The 14,186-nt window shown below is 36.0% G+C and overlaps 1 protein-coding gene across 1 annotated transcript in view; it reads left to right on the top strand.

The window, feature by feature from the left end:
• The window catches only part of LOC124161422 (RISC-loading complex subunit tarbp2-like), a 59,419-nt gene extending 59,061 nt beyond the window's left edge, over nucleotides 1–358 (top strand). Inside the window, exon 8 of the mRNA XM_046537737.1 lies at nucleotides 207–358. Coding sequence (XP_046393693.1) covers nucleotides 207–358 — 152 coding nt within the window. The remainder of the gene's footprint in view (nucleotides 1–206) is intronic.
• Nucleotides 359–14,186: the final 13,828 nt, after the last annotated feature.

Below are 14,186 nucleotides of genomic sequence, written 5' to 3'. Positions count from 1 at the left end.
GATTCCATGGTGAATAAAGAATGAAGGTGAAACTTTGAATTTTTGTTGAAAGGATAAATTTTGTCTGATGCCTGAGAAATCTTTAGCTTACTCAAGAAACTGAAAAAATTACCCGGGTAATCTCAGTTGTTGTTCAATGGTGTTTTTGAAAGAACAAGTCGTGGGTTGATGTACGCGTTGGCCTAATTCTGCTCTCCCTTGTACAGTTGGGAATGCATTGTGCGCTGCTAGTCTGGGTACCACTCCGGAGTTGGTGAAATTTGGTGAAGGTCCTGACAAGAGTGCAGCTGAAGAGATGGCGTCGGTCAATCTTCTTCACGCTCTGATGATGATGATCGGGCACTGCGAGGAGAGGTGACCATAAAGCGCAGCAGCTCTGCGCTTTTTCAAATAACGGTGGTGCAGTCGACCACCATGTGGAGAGCCTTTATTTTTTCTGGCTGTGCTTGAAATGCATTTACATATATCTTTTGTTCTCTTGCTGACGAATTAAATTTATCTATGTTTTATATAACACTAAAGAGTGATTATTAACGACTTTAGCTAGGATTGTCCCTCAACCGGGACTCGGAATCCAATCCAACCTTTATGGACTTGCAGTCCATGGTACCTTGTCCAGGGATCATCCTCCATATATAACCAATAGTTAAAACAATTGCGGCTGTAATAAAATACCGTTTTGAAAGACTTAAACATGCGGACAATGGTGGTCCAGTGCTCAGCACCCAAGTCATGCACTAGGAAACTTCCTCTTCATCTCTTTGGGATTTTTATTTCATGTAAGCCTGTGGTCGGAAACTCTTTCCTTCCGCAAAACTTTATCTGCTTTGAGGTTTAGATTCATTAATTTTGGATTTCTTGGAATGCAAAGGGAAAAAATTAATCATTAAGTATTGGAGATTACCAATGAATAGACACATGCAAAGGGTGACATTGTTGTTTCATCACCAAAAGTGGAGTTATTTTCCCCTGAAATAAATTTTATTTTAATGGCAATACAATTGATCCTAATTACGTGCCATTCTCATTTTAGGCCCACCTAATTTCATTTATCATTGCATTGACTGGGTAAATTTATGCAACAAATCTGCTGTCTAGACTGAATGCACATATGTGCAAGTTAGATATTTTCAAGGAAAAAACATGGATAAGGTGGTAACTGTTGAGTTTTGGAGAAGTAAAAAACGTGAAGTGGAATGAATCCTAATGCATCATCTAAAGAAATCACAGCATTTCCTATTCATTTGATCGCTATTCATGAAATACAAATGTGTTCTTATGCATTATGGAACAGCTGTAGTCAGTTGAACAGAACAGCTGTCAGTGTAGACAGTAGATTAGTTGGATAAATTGACCCTAGTCAATGCTATGACAAACTTAGTGCTCGTAGGAGGGCCTAAAATGAGAATGGTACATAATTAACATCAAATGGAAAGCATTAATATTTCAGTATTCAAGAAAATAACACCAGACTAGCCACTGGCAATCCTTTACGGTCACCTGCAAGTGCAAGTTAAGTATGAAAATTCCACAAGAAAAATCATTTGTCTTGTTCTGAATTCTTACCTACATGTCCAGAATCCTCTCTGGATATTCTACGACATGAACTGCTAAGGAATCATATCTTCTTCCATAGCATAGTTTTTATTTCAAAAGCACATAAAAACAAGTAAATATTTTGCTTACTAATGGTCTAATGCAGCTTCTAAATTACATAATTTAAAAAAGAAGCTTCAACATATTAGATTAACCATTGTCTAATGTTTGCATCATCTACCTTGTAAAGTGGAATGTTTAATGAAGGCCTCTGGTGTTTCCATTGAAAATGCATGAGAGCATATTTCTTCCTGGTTGCTTATAGAGGTTTTGGTGTAGACGCTTGTGAAGTTCCACGTCCATTAGCAGATCATAATCAGCATTAGAGCTTTGTTAATCTTTGAAAATGTGTTTTGCACAGCTGTCCTTTCCTTCCCACAAAACAGTGCTACCAAAAAAGTATCCCAATAGTATATCGATTTTGCTGTTCAGCATTACACTTTCAATGTCATCAATAATCTGCTTTGCATTGTTTCGCTCATTTTTGCCTCCTCCTGTAAAATAGGTTCATTAAATCTAGTATTATGACGGAAAATCAGTAAGCAGATGACTTAAGCAATAGTAGGGTACTACTTAAAGCTAGAGGCGCGCAAAAGCCGTTCCGCTCCCGCTCGAGTCTCGCTCTCGGGAGTCAAACTGGTAGTCTCACTCCCGGGAGCGAACAATCCCGGATTGCGGTCTCGGGAGCGAGCGGGATTGAGCTCTCGTCGCTCCCGGCAATTTGGCGGATAGCACATAGTATGTGCTATCCGTCAAATCTACTAGCTGGCTTTCTAGCAGACTTACACGAACCTTCCTTGTTGAAGTAATTATGTTAAAATCAAGTTGAATTCCTAAGTTTATTGTTTAATGCAGAGATGGCGCTGTGACGCCGATTTTGTAGATATGGACGTTACCAAGAGTGCTGACAAACAAAGAGAAATTCGAAAACAAACAAACAAAGAGAATTTAGAAAAAAAAAGATAAGTATCTGCAGCTAAAACAGAGTTATTGTAATGTTTCTCTTATAAGTTAACGTGTCCAAGAACATTAAAAATACAATATTCCTAACGCGAAGTTCCCTAACAAATCGTCGCGTTTCGTGCAAGGTTTTGGGTGTTTCGGTTTTATTCCGTTTTTGGGGACCCCTAGCGAGATGGCTGGCGCTCTTTCTGAGGAAAATGACCATGTTGAACAGTATAAAGATGGCGATAGAGCCCATTATACAAAAGAAGAAGTAGTGAAGAAAATTGAAGAGGGAACATGCATAGTTGCTTGGAACACAGGGAGAAATAGTCCATGTTGGAAAAACTTTCAGGTAACCAGCGAAATATTTTGCATATGGAACTGTAATGCATTAACTTATGAAGTTCTAACCACTTGTTTATCGGACAGGTTGTATTAGATTCTCAGACACGCAAGCCCCTGGGTTATGTGAGATGTGCAACAGAATCGTGCCAAGCTGTTCTTGTGCATAAGGCAAGTACGTCTGGCATGAAACGGCACAAGTGCAAAATCGAAAGAAATGTTTCTCCAGCCACACCTGTTGTTTCTCGGGATGACAAGGACCGTGTGAGGGACAAGTGCGTAGACATGTGTGCAAAAGACTTGGGTCCATTTGCGACAGTGGGTGGAGAAGGGTTCAAGGACCTCGCGCAAGAGTTAATTAATATTGGGGTGAAGTACGGACCCTTAGAGGCCAAAGACGTGCTACCTCATCCAAGTACGGTAGCCCGTTCCTTGCGTGAAAGGGCTAATCAAATTCGAGCTACTCTCATCCCCAAATTAAAAGAAGCCATAGCTACCAAGGAACTTTCTATGACTATGGACCTTTGGACGGATAATTATCGCAAAGTTCACTCACTATATGACGACTACCTCCAGTCGCATAATCGAAGAAGCTGGTGAATGGAAATTACAGGCAAATGTGCTTATCACGACCAAGTTTCCAGATATCTCGAAAACCGGGGCAAATATTAAGGAAGAGTTACTCGGTCAATTGGCTGAAATAGGCATAAGTAGTGAGGATCTTTTTAAAGTGACCTTCGTGACAGATCAGGGTTCAAACATCAAAAAGGCTCTGAAAATGTACGATCGACTTCCTTGTTTAGCTCACTGCTTAAATACTGTTTTGAGGCACACGTTTCATGAAGAGAATTTCCTCAAAACGGAGGTACCCCAGGTTTATGTTGCTATTCAGGCAGCAAGAAAAAATAGTCGGGTTAATGAAGAGATCTGGGCTTGTCTCACGGCTAGAAAGAACTCTCCATCAGGACGTCGATACAAGATGGAGCAGCATTTACACTATGCTAAATTCCATTCACAAGCAACAGGACAGAGTTTTACAGTTGCTCCGTGACAGTGAAAGAGTACACCTCGCAAACAATTACAATTCCGACCTGGTAGCTGAGATGGTAGCCTTTCTTAAGCCTTTTAAGGAAGCTACAGATGATCTTGAAGGAGAGGCTGAACCTACGCTACCGCTGGCAGTACCCTGGATTTTTCGTCTAAGAAGCCATTGTGGCGTCTCTGTTGACGAAAGTGAGGTAGGAGTTCAATTCTCCCCTTTCGTTCATTCGACTATTTATTTAAGACTCAATTCCAATGAATAATGCAAGTTTAGCCGCTATGTCGACTGAAGCACACGATCGAGTCATCTAGCCGTGTGGATGGCGAATGTTAATACTTCTTGTTTCCTAAACATGTATTTGACTTTTTGTTTTTCTTTCAATAGACACTTAAGAAAATCAAGATAAGGGCAGCCTCATTTCTCGATGAGAAAGTTATGTCTCAGCTGGAAAGGCGACATTATATGGCACTATTTTTAAATCCAAATTATAAAGACCTCCTCCGTTTAACATCTGAAGAGCGACAATGCGTGAATGACAACGCTCGAATAATGTGCCAGGAAGTAAATGGTAATGTATCACTACAAAAAATAAAGATTTTTTCTTAATTACTGGCTGCAATTTATAGTAGTAGCACGATGATTTAATTTAACATTTATCCTTATAGTGACAGAAATCACAGAAGAAAGTGATTTATCTCAAACTTGTCATAGTCCACCTATGAAAAAGAGGTTTTCAGAATGGTTGCAAAGGCCTGAAATACCACAAACCACTGACGAAGTGACGCGTTACATTGAGCGAAGCGTTCCGGAATATGTGCAGAAGGTTTTGCATTGGTGGAGTATCCATCGGCATTCTTTTCCGCGGCTATCGAAGGTCGCTCGGCGGATAATGAATATTCCTGCCAGTAGTGCAACCAGCGAAAGATGCTTCTCTCGTGCAGGCCTTGTAATAACTGACCGTCGATCACGCATTGACCCAGACCATGTGAATGACATTTTGTTTATTAATTATAATGCAAAAAGAAATTGAAATACAACGTAATGATGGTAAATGAAAACCATATCAAGTTATTGTTCTTTTATTTCGCGTACTATTCTTATAAATTCCAGTAATACGAACTTATGTTATACATCAATTGCAGTTGAAATTTTCCGTCTTACAATTCTCTGAGCGAAAAGAATATTAGCACTCCATGTTATGGATGAAATTCTGGAATAAATCTCTCTTCTTATACCCTAGATTATACAATTATAATTAATTATACCTGCTATGCATTTATTTTACTGTTCACCAGTGGTGGATTCGCACCCCAGAATGAGACCAAGAACCCACTGTGAGAGAGATAAATATGCATTCCCTGCATGAAAGCAAGTAGCCCACTGCGTATGTGCTATCCGCCAAATTGCCGGGAGCGACGAGAGCTCAATATATCCCGCTCGCTCCCGAGACCGCAATCCGGGATTGTTCGCTCCCGGGAGTGAGACTACCAGTTTGACTCCCGAGAGCGAGACTCGAGCGGAACGGCTTTTGCGCGCCTCTACTTAAAGCACACTGTATTTTTTGTCTTTCACAGAAAGAATACAGGAGCTCTGCCGGTGGTGATCATGTGAACTAGCAGGAAGGTTGATGGCCTTTTTGGGTCGTTCTGAGGTCAAGGACCCTGTTCATAGCTTCACTCTCAAATTCGTAAGGTTCAATGATCTTTTTTGTAGTGGACTCTGTTTCGGAAACAACTTCATAATTCTAGTGTCAACGAAATTTTTAAGTTGGTGTAAGTCAATGACATTGTCTGTAGTTTAAGTCTAACTCATAAGGTTCAATGACTGTTTTGTGAGTGAAGAGGTCAATGACCCTGTCCGCCGTATTTCACTACCCTGTAAGGTTTGATGACGTTTTTGGGAATGATGAGGTGAATGACCTTCTTGGTAGTAGAGAGGTCACTGGGCCTCCTTTAGGAGTAGAGAGGTCAATGACCTTGTCGAAAGTTTCACCCAAACCCATACAAGGCATACACAGGATCAAAACTGGGTAGGTGGGGGACAAGCTAACCAACCATTTAAGGAAACTCAAACAGCTCTTTATTAGTTTTTAAAATTGTTTGCTTGAAAAAATATTATTCTCCTTAAAGACATTTGTGATTTTTGCTTCTAGGGAGGCAGCTTCCCCCTCCTGGCCCTCGCTGGGTACGCCCATGAACCTTTATACGTTATATAACGTTAATACATCTTTTTGGGAGAGATAAGGTCAATGAACACTTGTGTAGTTTCAAACGAAACCGTAGATATAATTCAATGCCTTTTGTATCACTTCTGAATCACCATTTAGCAACCTTCTTCCTGAGCAACGAAATCGAGTTTATAATTAGAATTTTGGCTTCTGACTTTTCACTTAGCATTTTTCTTCATTCTCACTAAAATTGAGTTTATAGCAAGAATTTTCCTTTCTTTATTCTAATTCCCCATTTTTATTCCTCCTTCTTAAATTCAAGATATTAAAACTTGGGTATTGTCTACACGATCCTTTCTTCTATTTTTGCACAGAAATAGAGTTCATTAAATAAAAAATATTTCCATATTGCATTTTCCTTCATGTGCACGTAAATCGAGTTTATGACAAGAATCTTCACTTCTGGAATGTCTCTTTGCATTTTTCTGCCCATGACTGAAATCGAATTTATAAAAATAACTTTTACTTCTTTTTTGTCATTTCCCATTTTACGTCCTACCCCTAAAAATCGAGCCAAATTAAATTTACTTCTGTGATGCTTCTTCGCTTTTTTCTACCCAAGGACTAAAATGGAGTTTACAACAAAAATTGAAGGAAATGTAAAAAAAATGATAACTTTTTATTTAACATTTTTCTGCCTGCTGCGCACTTTTAAAATTGAGTAGAAACCAGCATTTTTCTAAATTTAAAGAGAGGAAAATTAAGTTCTTAAAATGGATAATGATTTTTGTGATAATAATTCGCATTTTTTTGGATTCCGACTAAAATCCAGTTTACAAAAAAATCATTTCTATATTATTATTTCACATTTATGTACCTTCGCATTGAAATTTAGCAATGAAAAGGATATTCACTTCTGTAAAGTCATTTTGCATTTTTCTTCTTTTGCAATGAAATAAAATTTGTAGCAGGAATATTAACTTCTAATATTATATTATTTAGTCAGCTAATATTACATTATAGTATTATAATTTCATTTTGTATTTTATACCGAGGCAGTTAATCGAGTTCAAAAAAAGAATTATCACTTCTGTAATGTCGTGTCCCATATTTCTTTCGGCACACTAAATTCGCGTTTAGAAAGGCAATTTTAACCTTTGGTCATTATTTCACACTAATCTTCCTTCACATTAAAATCATATTTAAAAAATGAATCATCGTTATTGTACGTGGTGTGCACAGTAGTAATTCATACTTTATTGTCATCATCATTCAGTCTTCACATTGGAATCCGAGGTGATAGTTATTATTATTATTATTAAAATATTTAGTTACAAGTCGACCATGAAGTCGGGTGGTAACATAGATTTAGGAAGTGCATTAAGACACAATAATATACATAACCCAAAATACAAAGTAGAAAACAAATTTTAAAAAGCCCTCAAAATACCATTTTTCACACTCACAATACATGTCCTCAAAGCACCAAATTTTTCACCAAATATTTCACACAATGAATGTCCACATAGCACCAAATCTTCATCTTATGATCTCGTGATTTCAGTGCGATGGGGTGAAAACACTGATAGAGAAGTGAAAATTCATGTCTTTCAAAAAAAATTCCAGTGCACGAGAGGACAATGCGAAATGATGATACGAAAGTGGAAATTCTTACAATCATCTCGAGGACTGGAAAGTGCAAAACGATTAAAAGGAATCAATGAAAAATCTTGTTAGAAACAAGATTCTTGTGCGCAGTAGGGAAGTATACTAAATTTTGATACTGAAGTGAAAATTCTTGTTATAAACGTGATTTCAGGACGCACGAAGGAAATGCAAAATGATGATACAGAAGCGATCTATTTTTTGTTAAATCTTGATTTTAGTGCACAGAAAGAAGTATGCGTAATGCGTACGTACGTATACGTAATGTATGCGTACGTAAGTATGCGTAATGCGTACGTACTTCCTATACGTACGCTGTACGTACGTATAGGAAGAATAAAGCTGAAACATAAGACAAAAATGAATATTCTTGTTAAAAATTCGATTTTTGTGCAAAGGAAGATGAATGCAAAATGAAAATACAGAATGAATTTTCTTTTGTTATGGGATCGATGTATTTGCGGAAGTAGAAAAATGCAGAATGCAAATAAAGAAGGTAAAATTTCTGATATAAACTCATTTGAATGCGAAAGCAAATAAAATGCTAAATGTCAATACTTATTATTTCGAATTTTTCTCTCTGTGCATTGAAATTGAGAATATAACAATTTTCACTTAAATGTCCTGGCAAAAATTTCCACTTCTATACTCTCATTATGCATTTTTTTCATTCACTCTAATATCCAGTTTGAGAAATAATTCGCTTTTATTATTTATAATTGTTATATCAAATTTGTCTTCCGTCATATTGGAATATTTCAAATTTATAACAGGAATATTAACTTCTGCATAACAATTTTGCATTTTTTTACTTGAGCACTGAAGTTGAGTTTATGAATGGTATTTTCACTTTTGTATCATCATTTCTCATTTTCCTACCTGCGTACCAAAATGTAGTTTATTACAAGATTTTTCACTTCTGCAGCGCAACAAAATCTATTTTTAAACAAGAATTATCACTAATGTAAGTTATATCGCATATTTATGACTACACATTAAAATCGAGTTTATTACAAGAATGTTTGCTTTTGTATTATAACTCCGCATTTAACTATACCCACAAAAAATCTATTTTACAACAAGAACAAATTCTTAAGATAATCCGGCCAGGTTCTTGACGAGTGTTTTTGTGCTTGTGTGTTTTCTATTCATCAATGGAATATGTGAAATTTTGTGACAAAAATATAATATTTAGTCTGGGTTGCAGAGATGATTGACTTAGTTCTTTACTACGTACCAAAGTGTAACAATAACTATTAGTGCTGCTAGTTTTGTATTAAAAAAAAATATTTGTTTTTGTCAATGCCGGTATGAAGTAATCTTACGGTCATTTACAACAATAAAGACAATTACGTTTTTGACTAGAATCTGCATATCCGGATACATATTAGTGGACGAAACTCCGCTTTTCATTGCTTTATTTGTGTGTTGTTCATGAGAAGAATGACTATTATATTTCGAAGTAGTGTGAATGCTTAATTTTAGGATGCAATTAAAATCTCGACGAGTCGCTATTGCGACTGATCTTTTCCTTGACTCATTCCGAATTTTTAATTCCAGTTTTGTTTGAAGAGGATTACATTCCTAGGGCTGGTTAAAACGGAAAAATACATCAACACCGAACTTTTGTCGTGGCCCAGTGCTTATACTGCTGTCTGCTCCTGTGTACTTGAAGTTTCAACATCTTTGGCCGAATATTTACTTGTGGTACGTATTCGAGCTTAGTAACTAATTGTAAAATATGGAAATATATAATTAATTAGGTTTTTCTGAAATGGCTTCAGTGATTATCAAAGAGGACGGTACCATTCATGCCTAATTATTGAGAGTTATTAAAAAAATATGGCTATGGATAACTAGGAGTTTTTGATTTATTCTTCGTACACCATTTCAATTTCAATGCGTTATTGTCAGTGTCTATATTATTCATGTACATTTCTCTAGAACTTATTGTTTTACTTTTATATTTACTTTTATTAAGCCTGTGCGTTTAATTGTGCTTTTATAAATCTTATAAAAATAGTGATTATTAAGAGTGGAGTGGAAGCTTATTGTTAATGTGTAGATATAACTTATTCAAGACCTGATGCGGTATTGTGTGAAAATAATACGGTTTTAATGATATCTTGGAGATATCATGATTTCTGTTGCAATAAAAACTTCTTTAAATGCATTTCTTAGTGATATGTTGCGATAAACCTAGGATATTGTACTCCTAAATCCATTTATGGTGTTTATCCTAAGCCGTAGGGGGACTTTCTGCCATTTCCTTTTGCGTTGATTCTATATTCTAGTGATTAGTAATGTTTACCATTGGAATAAATTAATAAATTTGATTTGCATTATCACTTGCATGTTGCTGCTGCTGTTCAAGCAGGTTCCAAGGGTGTCATGTGGCGAGGGAGCAACATAGGAAGAACTAGTGCACGATGCTAAAATTACTGATTGGGCAAGTTCTACATTTTACACGAAATACCCTGACATTGAACGTTCAACTACCCTTTCTCACCAGTATGTATGAATAGGGTACCACATTGCCATTTATTTGTTTCTTAAGGGTTGAGGTTAGTGTCTGTAGCTTTGAATATATTTGTTGAAGGTAATTCATTAGAGTTCCTACAGGAAAATGGTGCACTGCAAAGTAAAAGCCAAACACCTCATAATGAAAGTGGCATATAAATATTAGACGCATTGGTTCTCTTTGAGTTCGAACTTAACTTTAATTGTAGCATAAGCTTTACTTTTTTTATACATCACTGATTGGCTGAATTTTTATCATTTTAAGATTGGCGTCATTCTTTTCCAAAGATTTCATCGATAAACATGCAGAAGATAATTCATATTTAAATGTAATTTTTGGGTTTCTTGTTTAGTTCTCGTATTTGTTGTATAGAACACCAAAGAATCATTTTGTCTTCAGTAGAATACATTATAAGGGCCTACTATACTGTATGGTTGAAGTACAACAGAGTGTTTTAAGCATGCTGTAGAGTTGTAATTCTTACTTTCAATTTTCTACTTCAGCATATGGTTAAAATAATTTTGCAATAGGTCATTGCAACATGGTTGAATCTTTTAATCAATGATATTGTAAACCACATACTATGAAGCCACTGCTTTTTATCCTTCAGTCAAGTTTTAAAGTTCCAGTTACGAAGTACCCCCTTATTTTTGCAGAGGAAATTAGTATGTATGAAATGTTATTATGTTCATGAAATTAACTAGGAATATGCTTTGGGAAGGATAGAATGGCCTGGGGTGGCACCCCCCCTCCCCCCATCAGACAACGAATCAGTCCAAGAAAATTTTTGAAGAATAACATTCCTGGAAATACATTTGAAATCATTTTGGCACTAAAGATTTAACTTTTAGTCGATGCAGTTCAATATATAAAATAATTATAAATAATTTTTTTATTTCTCTGAGGCTTTGGGGAGGGATCTTTCCCTTCCTCCCCCCGTAGTTATGCCACTGAGTAACAGTGTTGTGGAATGTTAATGTCATATTATTCCTTTTTATAATTTTGTATGCTGACAGGAAGATTGCCATCTTGGTAATAGAATTAATTTCCCGAAAGTTGTCTGCCAATTGAAATTTAATTTATTAATTTCCTATTGCTCAAACCATGAAATATGATATAGAAACTTAAGTGATTGCAGGTTTAATAAACATTAACACATTATAGAACTTTATCATGACTGTTGATTGTGAGAATTTGATGTATCACTGAGATGCTGTTCATTAAAATTACTATTAATTAATGCTTTTGGTGTAGTTAACGAAATTTTATTTATATTTTTAATTACGGGTTCATATACTTGAGTAGTCAATGTCATTGGTGGTAAAGGAACATAGCAACATTGAGAAGAATGCAAGATGTGTGGCAGCTGTCATCACCTATTCATCATTCTCTCCAACTAATTTGAATCCATTTTAATAGAAATGTTACATCTTGTGCACTTAACATTTATTTTTTATTTTGCATTATGTAAATAATATTAGTTTCAATGGAATTGTTAAATCATTCTGGAAATCTTAAAATGTAACATTTGTGGTGTGTGTACATTATAGACTTTGGAAAAATGTGATTTTTTTCTTTTATATACCTCCTTTGATGATATCTTTTATGATCTGCAACTCTCGTGAAAAGTACATAAACTGCATGACAGCTTGTGACTTATTTAGTTTTTCTTGTCTAATTTTGAGGTAGGATAATATTTCCGATTTTTCGGCACTAAGAATTGACCAGACTTGTCCTTAAATTCCTCGTATAATATCCATTGCGCTGTTTTCATGGAAGTTAACTCAGATAGTACATGCGAAATCTCTTCCGATCTGAAGATAACAATTCTCTCTCAGCTGATATTGTACTTTTCAAAATCTGAAATTATTCCTTTGACGAGAACAAAACGCTATATAGTAGCCCTGGGAGCAGTAATTGTACTTTTGGAAACAATTTACCCTGTTTCAGACATAAATATGAGAGTTTCATATCTAGAAAAACATCCTGTGAAAAGAATCAAAACTTAACTGAAGCGCGAATATTTGTTATTTTTCACGATTTAAAATTTACAAATTGATAGTTAAGTGTTCCTAGTACCTCAAGACTGAATATATTATAATTACCGAAAATGCGACCGGAATCGCGTATTTATGAAAAAACTGGCATTATATCACTTTCCCCCAAAAGACTCTATAGAGACGGAAGAACTAAAATGGCGGACGTCTCAATTCCCATAGTGGAAGTGTATGGAACGACTCGACCCTATGAGGGAGTAGTGTAGAGAACTGCCATCCAGAGGACTCTGCGCAACGCCGAACTGTGAAGGCCCCCGTACCAAGGGGGCGACATACCCATAAGGATAATGCGTATAGGTTTTGATACACCAGTGCCATCTATGCCAGTGGTCTAATGCTGCCGCGAAGTTTGAATGCACATCTCGGCGCGTGTTTCAATTTTTTTTACGCGTCACGATAGAGCGTGCTATTCAGGCCTAATAATGATACTGCAATTGCGAGAAACTTAAAAGCAGTGAATGTAGGAAAATCTTCCTGAAGAACTTCCCCAGGTTACTAAAGCAGTAACCATAATACAAGATTAATGTACAAAGTCAACTGGCGATCTGGTGGTTGGTAAGAATAATGATCTCGGAAACTTACTTCAGTGGACATTAGTATTTATTGATACAATAACTGGCAAAAGAAATACAACAATAACAATTTCAATATGACATACTAGAGATGAAATCTGAGAAAGTTAACCATTCTACAAGCACATGAGATGCACAAGCAACAAATATCAATGACAACATGAGATGAGCAGCCTTTGCGTAATAGGAGAAAGATTCCATTACTTAAGTAAACACTCCACAGTTATAGACAAAGAGGGTGACCCAATTTTCCTTGAGGTAGATGTATCTTGCAATAGCTCTGGTACAGGGAAAACAATGCTAATCCTGAAACCATAGACCATAACAATACTTCACTAGAAATAAGCATGCAAGTTTGGATATCATTTCATGGAAGATAATTATTTAATTATGAAAGGAGGACATTATTTCGTAGGAAGTTGTTCATGATGAGTACCCATTAAGATATGCAACATATCTTGGCAGAGGAGTCTTAAAATGAAAGGTTCTTATAAGTTAATATCAATCACTTATACGAAAGAAAGTATTCCAAAAGTAGAAAACGAGAAAAGTGAAGAATATTTTATACCAATGTAGTAGAAATTAAGTTCTTACTTCAAAATGAAAGAGATTAAAGTTTTAAGAAATGTAAACATCGTAGAACACTTAATGAATAATGCTCAATTAATGACAATTAAACAGTTGAAAGGACAGAGTTGAAATAGCAAATTACATACATAACCAACAAAATGATTAGCATTAAACAAACGAAAGCATAGCACTAGCGATAAATGAGTAGTTTGAACACTAGAAAAACTGCAAGTACAATGAAAAACATATTGAAATATAAGGAATACAAGACACCATAAAATTTTGAAAACATGAGAAAAGGTTAGCTAATCACAGGTTGAAATCAAAATGGAATAATGAAGGAAACAGAATTACTCACATTTTCATCACCAAATACATTTCATACCCATGCAATTTTGCAATAACCAAGATCATTGAGACTCGTATCCTTCATCGAGCACATTCCAAAATCGTAAGGGACACTATAAGCAATAAAAAAAGTCTGCAATTAACACTAATGACTATCAATAAGCCTCAATATCACGTTTGTTTACATCGAGATTCAATATGGCAGCCCCCAGTTCATTACTGCACAGAAAAACAGGCTACACCAGCGCCTCTATGTTGGGTAGGCCGTTGGACCACTGGGGCTCCGGAAAAATCGAATCGAAAGAGGTTTTCTATACGATATATCGCAGTTCTGTCGCCCCCTTGCCCGTACTGCCATTTG

Source organism: Ischnura elegans, chromosome 6 (assembly GCF_921293095.1).
Source record: "Ischnura elegans chromosome 6, ioIscEleg1.1, whole genome shotgun sequence".
Lineage (NCBI taxonomy): Eukaryota > Metazoa > Arthropoda > Insecta > Odonata > Coenagrionidae > Ischnura > Ischnura elegans.
Note: the sequence above shows the minus strand (reverse complement) of the source record. Positions and strands in the feature narration are given on the sequence as shown.